Source organism: Punctularia strigosozonata, assembly GCF_000264995.1.
Source record: "Punctularia strigosozonata HHB-11173 SS5 unplaced genomic scaffold PUNSTscaffold_12, whole genome shotgun sequence".
NCBI lineage: Eukaryota > Fungi > Basidiomycota > Agaricomycetes > Corticiales > Punctulariaceae > Punctularia > Punctularia strigosozonata.
In genome coordinates, this window is record NW_006767444.1 from 126494 (window position 1) to 138527 (window position 12034).

At 53.7% G+C, this 12034-nt stretch overlaps 4 protein-coding genes and 1 non-coding gene across 5 annotated transcripts; 2 read left to right on the top strand and 3 right to left on the bottom strand.

Annotated features, from left to right (window-relative positions):
- Positions 1-1085: 1085 nt before the first annotated feature.
- PUNSTDRAFT_137160 (uncharacterized protein) lies at positions 1086-1895 on the top strand (the record flags this gene model as incomplete). Its single annotated transcript, XM_007386792.1, has 1 exon — positions 1086-1895. The coding sequence occupies one exon, from the start codon at positions 1086-1088 to the stop codon at positions 1893-1895; it is 810 nt and encodes a 269-aa protein (XP_007386854.1).
- Positions 1896-4080: 2185 nt separating this feature from the next.
- PUNSTDRAFT_23432 (ribonuclease H-like protein) lies at positions 4081-5118 on the top strand (the record flags this gene model as incomplete). Its single annotated transcript, XM_007386793.1, has 1 exon — positions 4081-5118. A coding segment is annotated over one exon (1038 nt), but the record flags the coding sequence as incomplete, so codon positions are not given.
- Positions 5119-7246: 2128 nt separating this feature from the next.
- On the bottom strand, positions 7247-7366 carry PUNSTDRAFT_t88. Its single transcript has one exon. It is a non-coding gene; the product is annotated as a tRNA-Leu (tRNA).
- A 959-nt stretch (positions 7367-8325) lies between these two features.
- Positions 8326-8858, bottom strand: PUNSTDRAFT_54594 (uncharacterized protein). The gene has a single exon (XM_007386794.1). The coding sequence runs from the start codon at positions 8803-8805 to the stop codon at positions 8419-8421; it is 387 nt and encodes a 128-aa protein (XP_007386856.1). The 5' UTR covers positions 8806-8858; the 3' UTR covers positions 8326-8418.
- A 406-nt stretch (positions 8859-9264) lies between these two features.
- PUNSTDRAFT_137162 (uncharacterized protein) lies at positions 9265-11392 on the bottom strand (the record flags this gene model as incomplete). Its single annotated transcript, XM_007386795.1, has 12 exons — positions 9265-9324; positions 9373-9506; positions 9572-9640; positions 9696-9888; positions 9942-10272; positions 10333-10431; positions 10482-10791; positions 10843-10921; positions 10973-11077; positions 11132-11161; positions 11227-11290; positions 11346-11392. 12 exons carry the CDS (start codon positions 11390-11392, stop codon positions 9265-9267), a joined length of 1521 nt encoding a protein of 506 aa, XP_007386857.1.
- Between the last annotated feature and the right edge of the window lie 642 nt (positions 11393-12034).

Here is a 12034-nt window from a genome sequence, read left to right on the forward strand (position 1 = left end):
CAGATCACAGGCTTACTAAGCGCCTGCTGCGCCGCAGCATGCTTACTAATATCCGCAGCAAGCTTACTAATCAGCACAGCCTTGCAACACAGCCCTGTGATACCATAGCAACATGTCTGAGTGCCCACATATTTCCCCTTTTCTGAGGCGTATTGAGACTACTCTGACCGTCTAATCCATGCTATGTGATCATGATAGGGTAGTAGACAGTCAAATGTGTACATAAACAAAACTATTACACTACCAAAAATATTTAAATACTAATATGGGTCAGTTCTGAGTACTGGGAAAGAAACTAGCATATCTAAGGATCGGCTACTATGATTGTAGTCACGCAAGTTGTACTCTATAGTAATTGTGAGTGGCTATCTATAGACCACATTCGTGTTTCCCGCATGCATTCTACGCGTCTCGCACCTAATCACTTTAGGGGCGGGACACCGGAAAAGGCTCGTAAGAAATATTTAAATGTGTCATTCGAGCCTAAAGATGGGGTACAACAATTCTACGATGAATTGATGGACGCTGCCGACCGTTTACTACAACAGCCTACGGAGACCGATATCTCGGAGAGATTTCTTACTAGCTTACCTGAAGATTACATTGATCACTTAGTTGGACTAAAAGATGTCCGAGTCGGCGTCACTAGGATCGAATTAATGCGGGACTACGCAATACAATACGAGCTAGCACGGAAGTCCCTCAAGGCGATCCGAGACTTACGCGGAGGACTGCGCAGCAAGGCGCCGACGGCGAAGTATGAATCGGGAGATCAGATCGGGAAATACCGCGGCGGCGATCGAGACCGCTACAGACCCACGCGATACGAGGGGCCGACTCGCCCAAAGGAGCGCTCCGAGCTACCTCGAAAAGACGAAAGTAAAATTTCTCGCAACATAGACACGGAAGATCGCGGAAATAGACAGCCAGAGGTCAAGGCGACTGGGGGTAGACCGTGGCCCAAGAGCGCTACTATTCTCAAGCCAAAGCCGAACCCGCGGTACCCGGACTTAGTATGTCGCCTATGTTCTGAAAAGGGACACATCGCGATGGATCACTATCCTGACTCAGCGCGGATGCACGTAATGGACATCGTAGATGACAGATCTGATGGAGAGGGCCCAGACGCTTCGAAAGAAGCCGCGGAGAAGGAACCAGATTTGCCCGAACAGGAGCGGACAGACGACTCTGAAGAGTACCGGGAATCTTACGAAGCACATGCTTACAGCGAATACAGTAGTACGGACTCTGATAATGAAGAGAACACTGTTTACATGGGGGCTCTACTCGCAGACGGCGAGGAGCACGAGCTCACCAACTCACCCGAGCGTCAGGCGCTACCGTTCCCAAAAGGGAAGCGGCCGGCCCCGCCGCCCGAAGCTCGTGAAGCCATCAGATCAGCATTACACAGGGAAGACGGGGCACACAGGCCGAAGTACCCAAGAGAATGGACAGAGCTACTCGCCGCGTATGTCCAAATTAACGGCGTAAAGGCCTGGACATTATTCGACCTCGGATCCAATACGGATGCCGTTAGTACCGAATTTGCACAGATATGCAATCTTGACGTCTTCGAGCTCGAAAACCCCGTTACGCTTAAGCTGGGCTGTAAAGGCAGCAAGTCTAAGATTACGCACGGCGGTCATTGTAGGACCGCCCTAGGGACTATCAACACGAGGTGGTACTTCGACGTAGCTAACATAGCACACTACGACGCCGTTGTCGGCTTGCCGTTCTGTGCTAAACACGGAATCACCATAATGCCCGACAAGCGGACCATCAGGCTTCCGGATGGCCTAGACATCCCCGCGGAGCTTGAAGGGGGACGGATCGGTGGGAATGACAAATGGGCTCGGCCCAACCCCGCCAAGCCTCGCGCTTCCTTTCGGAAGTAAAGTAACACGTGAAGGACAGCGCCCATGGCCCAAGGTAGCGGTCCGCTCCCACGCGCTTGACACGAAGCTACCCGACATAAGAGAAAATAATGTGCCCACTGTAAGCCGACTCGCAAGTGGAAGAGTTGAATACGAAGAGATCAAGGACATCAAATTTGAGCGAGAATTTGAAATAGCTTACGAGCAGCACCGCGCCGCTGAAGATGCCCAACGGAAGACTCCGTGGGGAATGCGAATACCGTTCCCTGGGCCGCCCAGAGAAGCGAGCGCTCAGGAACCGGAAGAAGGGTCGCCATCACGCGCCCAAGAAGCAATGGCGGACGACGCGATTCCCCGTCTCCGAGAACATTGGGTCGTACACATCCAGGATATTACGGGGGACATTCCCCTTAGGAAACCTCCGTATAGAGAAGTTAATCATAGTATACCACTAATAGACCCTAGTAAGAGATACAAGGGACACCGCCCGCGCTGCGCGGAGGCGTACCAGCGCCTATTACAGGATAAGATTCAGAAATACACGACTGCCGGATGGTGGGAATGGAAGCCTGTCAAGAACGCATTGCCGATGCTGTGTATACCCAAAAAGGATGGGAAATTACGCACCGTGTTTGACCTGCGAGAACGGAACGACAATACCGTTCATGACGTCACTCCGATGCCGGACCAAGACCGTATTAGGAATGACGTCGCCAGAGCCCGATATCGATCTAAACTAGATATGAGCGATGCGTATGAACAAGTCCGGATCGAGAAGGGTGATGAGCCGAAAACCGCCTTCTCGACGATTATGGGAACAATGATATCCCATGTGATGCAGCAAGGGGACTGTAACGCCCCGTCAACATTCCAGAGACTTATGACACACATTTTTAGAGATTACATCGGAATATTCGTCCATGTCTATTTAGACGACGTTTTTATATACTCTAACACTATAGAGGAGCACGAGAAACATCTTGAATTAGTATTCGCCGCCCTCCGGAAGGCGCAGCTATATCTATCGAAGAAAAAGGTCGATCTATATTCAGACCGAATGGAGTGCCTAGGGCATATCATAGACGCTCAAGGGATACACGCGGAATCCGACAAACTGGAACAGATACGCGAGTGGCGAACGCCACGAAGCTACACGGAAGTAGCCCGATTCCTCGGACTTGTACAATATTTAGCTCAGTTTATGCCGAACGTGGCCACCTACATGGCCCCACTTTCAGACATCTGCAGTGAAGGGACACCGTTCCATTGGCGACCCATACACGAAAAATGCTTCCGGGCAATCAAGGACTTGGCGTGCCGAGCACCTATTCTGAAACCAGTCAACTTTGGTGATCCCGATCCGATCTGGGTCGTATGTGACGCTTCGAAGACGGGAGTCGGTGCTTATTACGGTCAGGGCCGAGACTGGCGAGTGTGCCGGCCGGCCGGATTTATGTCTAAGAAGTTCACAAATGCACAGCGAGGCTATGCTACGTACGAGCACGAGACGCTCGCGATATTAGAAGCCCTACTGAAGTGGGAGGACAAGCTTATGGGACGAAAAATTAATATAGTTACTGATCACCGAACTCTCGAGTTCTTCAAGTCGCAAAAGGATATGTCGTACCGCCAGTGGCGATGGGCGGAGTATATCAGTAGATTTGATCACTCCATTACATATGTCAAAGGTGAGTATAACCTAGTCGCGGACGCGCTATCCAGATACTACAAGTACGATAGACCTGGCGAGACGCACCCAGATTATCGGTATGTGAACGCGGACGTGCGCATTGACCCGGCCGGAGACGACCTTCCCGCATTGCGGAACGAGGAAATAGTACGCTTGGCAGCCATGAGACTACCCGAGGCAATGGAGAGCCGGGACCTCGAGGCCGAGATGCTCGCGCCTACAGGCTCGGCAGAGTTTGAAATGACACCGCCGGATGATGTGCCCACTGTGGGCGCGTCGGCAGCTCAAGGGCCGATCAGTCCCCAGACGTTCGGCCAGTACGCAGAATATCTGGCCGCCGTGAAACAGAGCTACGGTACAGACTCGCTATTTTCTAAAGTCATTGCGGCCCCTAAAGAGCACCCGCAATTCGAGCTACAGGAAGGGACGGTGTACACCAAGAATCACCTTGGAGACGAGGTAATCTGCGTACCCTCCGGAAAGCTCGGAGCGCGTGCGCTGAGAGAGCTTGTGATTGATGGAGCGCACCGGGCGATCGGTCACCTCGGCGCTAATAAGACCACGGAGTATTTGCGTCGCTACTATTGGTGGCCAAAGATCGCCGCGGATGTCGACCTGTTTTGTAAGTCATGCCATCTCTGTCAGACGGCAAAAGACGTGAACCGGAAGCCGGAAGGACTGTTACACAGCCTACCGATACCGAGCCGGCCTTGGGGCTCGGTAGCAATGGACTTTCTGGGCCCATTCCCGAAGTCCCGTGGACACGATTACCTGTGGGTAATAATATGCAGACTGACAGGAATGGTACACCTCGTACCCTGTAATACTAAAACGACTGCGAGCGAACTCGCATACTTGTTCCTCAAGGAGGTTGTGCAATTGCACGGAGTTCCTGATAGCATCGTGTCCGATCGAGATTCGAAGTTTAATTCTAAATTTTGGCGGGAACTTCACCGTCTGATGGGCACACGCCTGCTGATGTCCACAGCCTTCCATCCCCAAACGGACGGCGTGACGGAACGCGCAAATCGCACGGTATCGCAGATCTTGTGCAGCTTTGTCCGGCCCGATCAGACCGACTGGGCCGATATGCTCGCGCTCACTGAGTTTGCGATGAACGCAGCACGATCTGAGACTACGGGATATAGCCCATTTGAATTGAACTATGGGTATATCCCAAGGATGTTAGATGTACTACCGGCAGAACACTCAGCGCCGGGAGTACGGGAATTCATGGCGAATGCAAGGGATTGCCTGGAACGGGCGCATGACGCCATTATTGGTGCCCGTGTGCGCCAGGCACACCACGCGAATCGACAAAGGCGAGACCACGTGAATTACACCCCTGGAGATCTTGTATACATCAGCACGACGAATCTGAGCCTCCCGCTCAAGCGCGCGCGCAAACTGGCGCCCCGGTTTATCGGGCCATTCAAAATAATTAAAGCATTCAACGAATCGAGTGTTTACGAGATCGAATTACCAACTGATTTGAGACAGCGGAGGGTACACCCGCGGTTTCATATATCGAAGCTTCGGCCCCACGTGCCGAATGATGACGCCAAGTTCCCGGGTCGCGAAGCCACGAGCTTCTACGACTTCGGGCAACCTGATGAGCTCGAAAGGGAGGTCGAGGAGATCGTCGCCCATGAATGGGACGAGAATGAAATATTATTTTTAGTACGCTGGACCTTCGGCGATAGCTCCTGGGAACCCTGGGTTAATGTAGAAAATTTGGCCGCAATAGACAGATATTTTGAGGCTCAGGGGGTAACTACCTATCAAGAATTGCCTCGAAATCGTACGCCGATCGTAGGGTTGCCTGCACCACCAGGTGCGATAGTCACGCCGCAAAGTATCACCCCTGTCCAGGGTGATGGAAAAATTTTCTGGTCGATAGGACCAGGCGGTATAAGGGTTCGATATCACCCACCCGCGCCTGCAGAAACCACTACAGCCGTTGCAAGGACTTAGAATTCTATTGAGTACTCCAGCTACGCTACAACACTACGCTATGCGCTCGTACAATCAGCGTATCGCGCCATACCCGGCGCCGACGATCAGTCTTCCGAACATCGCCCGCGATGTCTCACGCTTGCAGCAGCGTGTCAAGCAACTCGAGCGCGCCCTGGGCATCGGTGCACAGGCCGATGATAGAAGCGCGACCTACTCCGGGTCGGCTACGTCGTATCAGTGGGTCCCCGACGCGGACGGCGTTCCCACCCCGCTTCCTTTGCCGATGGGAACTTCTCCGGGGAGGGGGGAGGGTTACGGCGTCAACCCGTACGCCGCCAAGCTGTATGCCCCAGTGGGGGACCCACAAGCACACCTGTCGAAGGCCGAGATCGCGGCCATCAAGAAGACCGTCGTCATACCCAGCCTGGAGGGACTCGGTCAGGCCGCGTGCGATGCCGAGAGGGAAGCAAATTGGTACGGGGTATTCCTGATGAAACACTTCGTTGAGAAGATCGAAGAACTGGGTGACAATGCCACCAAGCGTCAGCAAGAATTCGCGAGCGAATGGAAGGCGCCCCAGTGGTTCGGGAACGCCGTCCATCTCGATAAGGGGTGGCGCGAGAAGCACGCCCGGAAATTCGTCCCTGAGCCCAACTCCGCGCTCGACGCGCTCGACGAATGGGTCGCATATTTCGAGAAGACGGACCGTACGCGCCCGCATGGCATCACCCTCGCCAACGGCAAGGCCGACAAGGAACAAGTCGAAGGATGGCTCATCCTGAAGATTGTCGGGCCGGCGCGCCTTCCGAACAAGAAAGTCGAACGCCGCGTTCGCAACACGCCTATGCATCAGATCTGCGCGTTCTTTTCGGAACGCGCAGCGGAGTACTTCGGCAAAGTCGCCGCCCTTGGCGGATCGATTTCCGCGATGTGGCAGCCCGCCCCACTCGAACACCCTGAGAATTTCGATTTCGACGCGTTCCTCAAACACGCGGCTCATTGCAGCGTCTCCCGTAAGATGGCCGAGGGCCCGATTCACGCCTTCGCCGAACAGTGGATGCACGATCATCGCGAGAACCTCGATCACGGAGTGGGTGGCACGGGCGCTTGAGTCCATCGGCGAGTCCCGAGTCGTACAGAGTCCATCGGCTGGTACGACGATGCTAGTATATCAGATAGCCCTCCCCTATTTCTCTTTTCTTTTCCAGGAGGGGAAGGGTGTAACGGAGTACTCCGTAGTTTAACCGTAGAATAAACTTAGAACGGTCGCGGCTCCGCCGCGACTGAGAAATCACAATGATGACGCGCCCGTTGGGCGCCATATGGTCAAACCTTGCGTGCTTAACTCTACCACCCGGGCGCCTGATATCTGAGATACGATTATCTCTGATATCTATGGTGTCTCGAATATAAAAGACTCGATTGCACGCCTGTATCTACATTCTAATTTGCTATACTACCGGATCCTGCTCTGTTGCCTGCGAGGCGCGTCGTGACACCGCCACCGCCCGCCTCGCCCCCTCACGCCTATATTACACCACGGCTCCGCTCCCCTCTCTGCATGGCTCCGCGCAAGAGACGTTTGACCACATGGTACAACGAATCGCCAAAGATGTTGCTCTTTGCAGGCACAGTATGAGACCTTACTCCTGTGGCGCTTCCGCAACCGTGGCTGCGGCGACAGCTTCCGCAGGTATGCTCCCGTCAGAGGGAGTACGAAAACATTTGACGAGAGTGGGATTCGAACCCACGCCCTTTCGGACCAGATTCCATGTCATGTGGAAGATATGCAGCTGTGTGTCGCTGATCCTTAGTCTGGCGCCTTAGACCGCTCGGCCATCTCGCCGTTGGCGCTTATTTATAATTTCACATTATGGATCAGAATCGCTAGCTCGCGCATTGGCCGGAAGATTGCATCGAGACCTCCAAGAGCGTGCAGGAAGCGAGTAGACGGCTCATCATGTCCTGTATCCCGATTCCCGGACCGTTCCCCGCGTCACGCAAACACTTCTTCGTGCTTTGCCAATTTGACGTCGACCGACCTGCTGGCACTTGACTCGCAAGAATAATGACCATTAACCCTTCCGACACTACTCGCTGGGTACGACCCCGCAGCTGAAGAACCAGGTCGAAGTAGTCGAGCGGGAATGGTGGTTCACGAAGAACGTCGCCGACGACGCCCCAGAACTTACCTGGACGTTTGAGGACGCGAGTGCGAAGCACGCAGGGGAGGGAGCGGAGACATGGACATCTCGGGAGGTCGAGGGCTCCCCGAAAGAGACATCCAACCGCGTCTTCCGGCCTTTTCAAGTTCAGGCGAACAAGGACAACCGTCGTCCGTTCAAGTCCGCGCTCAAGTTTGACATCATCCGCCACCTAGGCGGTCAAGCCGAAGCCAGCAACGGGATGGGGAAAACCACTTCGCATCTCGCATCGCGTTCGGTGACGCATCAACGTACACCGGACAGCAGATCCTCGACTTTTTGGCGGGAGCACGATACTCACGTACATTCGCCACGATCCAGACGAAGATTACGCCAAGGGCCCGATCTCGCTACATTCTTGGGACCGCGAACTCCCCTCGTGGTGCACGACACCCTCTCATTGGATGGCCCCCGCGCTGCCCCCCGGCTTCGCGTCCTGCGAGGGTATTCCATAATCCAGAAGGACGAAAATATAACTGGCGAGCGGGGCCGACGCTTGCGTTTCCAGGATTAGGGAACCGCATTCTTCCGTCCGCGACGACACCCCTGCTCATCACGACCCACGTCTTCGTCGCCGCTTTCAAGGGAGGGCGAACCCCTGCGTATAGAGTACGGCTGAGGGACCCGAGTTCGACCACGGCGTCAAGAGACACGAGCGAGCGTCAACAGCTCTTACGAGCCGCGACGTGCGCGGTCAATTGTTTGGATACTGGGTCCAGACGTCCACCGATCCCCTGGAGCCTAGCAGCGATGACCGGCCCGCCAAGCGCGCTCGCAGAGCGGCGCCGTCCGAACGACTGTCGCGTGGGGGTATGAGCCCAGCACGCGTCGGCTGCACTGCGTCACGCCCGCCAATGCCGAGTTCGTTGTCGCCTTGTCTGTCCAAGCTTCCGAAGCCACATTTCCGGAGGGACCAGGGGACACTCGTCGTGGAGCCGAACACCCCAAGGTCGTGTATCGCGAGTGGATAGGACCGGTTGGGGTAGGGGAGATCACGGCCGGTAAACGCGATACACCTGACTTCAGTTGCAGGATGGATGTATTGACAAAGTGGAAGAGATACAAGGTCTCGAAGGCTCATGCAGCTTCGAGGCCAGTGACACTTGAGGTAGTTCCTGCTTAGGCTTCCAGCATCCCTTGTTGTTTAGATCAACCAGGACGACTGCTTGGTCATCGGAGGTCTCCGGCTCCTGGGTGGTAGTCCAGCTCGAAGAGATGAGAACGTAGTGAAGGAAAGTTGTCTGAACATTGCTTGAATTCGATCTTTCAGTCACGTATACATTGATTGCCCTTTGAGAAATGAGGGCACACACAGTTATATAGTACATGTTCATACGCAAAACAGTAGTAGCGCTATGCTACGTTCTGATTTGGTTCTGTGGTCATAGGGTGATTTCACCAGGGTTGGAAGGAATCCAAGCCTCATACAGTCTTGACACTTGACTCCCGGAACGCAGATTGTGAGCGATTCGAATGCAATCGCGCAGCTCGCAACACTCGCAATAAAAAAGATGTACGGTGGAGCAGCTGTGTCCTTTCGTTACGACTGAATTGTATCATCAGACGCTTCGCGTCTTACTTGAAGATGCTGGCTCAGACCCTGAAATAAGGTTGAGCAACATGCTTATCTATGACGTTTTGAACATACCTCCGGATAAGCAATGTTGGATGAAGGACTCTCAGGCGAGATCGGAGAGTCAGGTCCAGGAGCGAGGTTAAGCACGGGCAACGCCAATGCGGCTTCTGCATCTTTTTCGAGCGATTTTTGAGGGGTTTCCGAGTCTGGCGTCGAAGAGAGATTAGTCTGTATGAGGCTGCTCGAGGCAAGCACATCCATGCAAACTGACATTTATTACGAAGGCCGATCGGTGATACCGGGGTTACCGGCTCCGGACAGTCCTCCTCTTTTGCGCTTCCTGTGAACGCGGTTAAACCCGTAAAGCGGAACGCCCCCTCCAAATCAAAACTTACGGTTGCGCACATGGTGTTGCTCCCATCGACTCGCGACAGCCACGCTGATGACGAGCCAAACCCCAAAAAGTGAGGCATTGTTGCCCAAGATCATGGCGAGCATGCTTGGAGCCGAACGCCATGTACTGCTCGTCGCGGTGCAGATGTAAGACGATCCGATTACGCGGTCGTTCAGATCTTTGATCGCGGCATCCTAACGCAGTGTTAAGCAAGATCGAGGGAAGGAAAGCGATATGCGTGACAAACAGCGAGGACGTTGAGGACACCAAGGGCTGCACTACGTATCGTAGTGATGGCTGGGGGTTCCACAAAATTATTCGCGAGATTCTGCGCTTGCGTCATCAGATGCAGAGCGCCGATACCGGTGAGTCCGATATTCATCCCGGACGGCCCACTCCCGTTTGTGTATGTACGTTCGAAAGCATCCAGGAAGGACGTGGTTGTGTTGTCCGCGGCTACTGTCACCATATGTTGTTCGCCCATCACGATACCACCGGTCGTCGTGTAGTTGGACTCGATAGTCAGCGGCGAGTATGAAATACCGGCCATCCATGCGGTTAAATCGTACGAGTTTGTACTAAAGCATCAAGTCAGAAAGCTGATCGATGCTAAAGAATTATGTGTAGCGATGGCTTACGGTGTAACAGCAGTGTTCGAGGGGGGTGGTAAATGAGTGTCCGGGTCGCAGTACGGTGGGAAGTAGCAGATGGGGAATGTATTGTTAGAGAAGTTCAAACTATGACACAGGTGAGATCACGATCTGTGACGACCAACCAGGCCACTTACGTCTGGAAATATACCGCTAGATCATAGAAAGCGTTCTGGATAGCCGTCTGTGCGGGAGGCGCCCAGGTTCCTGGGTTCGACATGTCCAAATCAAAGTTGGAGCACATAGTGATGACGCTTGTTATTTCCCTCCCGTCTGGTCCTTTGGCAACCTCCTGCGAGTCGGTGTCGCTCCCCGAGAGTTGAGGTATCGTGGCGTTGGCACATACACCGTACTTGAAGCTCTGGATGGACCAGTAATAGAAGATGTTCATGTTGATGACGTTTGCTACCATCTTTGCGCCGGCATAATTGATGCCTCCGTCGATCGCTGGTTGTCGCTCAGAATAGGAGACGCAAAAGGAACAGTGGGCCATCGTACCTCCAACATCGAAGCCCGTATCGATACCGGTAACAGACCAAGCGAAACCTCCGTCCGGCGAGGCGTAAACCAAGTCACCCTAGCTCGATGGCTCAGCGTGTTTCTTCCAAGGTGCTGGGAAAATTCGTACCACTTCAATGTTACGCACTTGACACTTAAGATTCGAGTCCTTGCTGGGCATCGTCGTCCGTAGAGTGGTGGTGTAGACGGGTTCACGACCCTGGGTCAAGACATTCTGCGTCGAGAAATGTCAGCTCTTGACGATAGTAGGTATGGAATATGCTATTACCCATGTTGTCAATGCCGCATAAACAACAGTCTATCGTCGGGAAAACGTGGTGAGCAGCGTCCAATGGGCTCTGAATCAGCGTGCTAGTCACTCACCGAGAGCACGGCCAAGATACCTATTACCAGCCTGGGCCGCTGCCATCGTTGCGTAACGGGATAACTGCGGGAGACAACCTGTTAAGCGAGGAGATTAAAACCAGCAATGCGAGACTTACCGGCTGATGGGTAGCACCTCGACCACCTCTTTGAATGCTTTCAACATTTTTGTGACAGTTCTGTTGGCTAGGGAAGTGGGCCTCGGTTTCCCGACGAGAAAGTGCCAGTCTTCGCTTCCATTTATACGAAAGCAGACTAGCGAACGTCCGTACATGTTCCATCCTGCGTGGGGCAAGATCACAGCCATTGCAATATGGTCCGGCCCATTTCTTTGACGCTCTTGTGTCAGGGTCCGATCCAGTCAATTGACCGCTGCAATTGCCAGCCTAACACCGAGCGCCAGGGTCATCAGAACGTGAAACGGGCCCCAAGACGCGTTATCTCAAAGCTTGAAGACTTCGCGAAGATGATCTAGAGATACCAGTTCCTGGCCATCGAGAAGGCTGTGCTCTATCCTCAGATCAGATTTGCAGAGCATGACGCAAGAGGTCGATTGACTCGAGGGAGGATGGATCAATCCGTCAGATCCTGCCAGCATTGCGGCGTTCCGACGAACTTCGGCTTGCATATAACGGTCAAGATGATAGCAGGAGTGCACGGGCTACGTGATCGAGGCGCAAATCATATTTACCTGTCAGAAAAGGACAGTAGGCATTCCAGTCAAACCGAAAGGAACTGAATGGGATGACGTACCCTGGTGCGATTCTGTACATCACGGGTCTACGTTGCTTGCGTGTTGAGCAGTAAC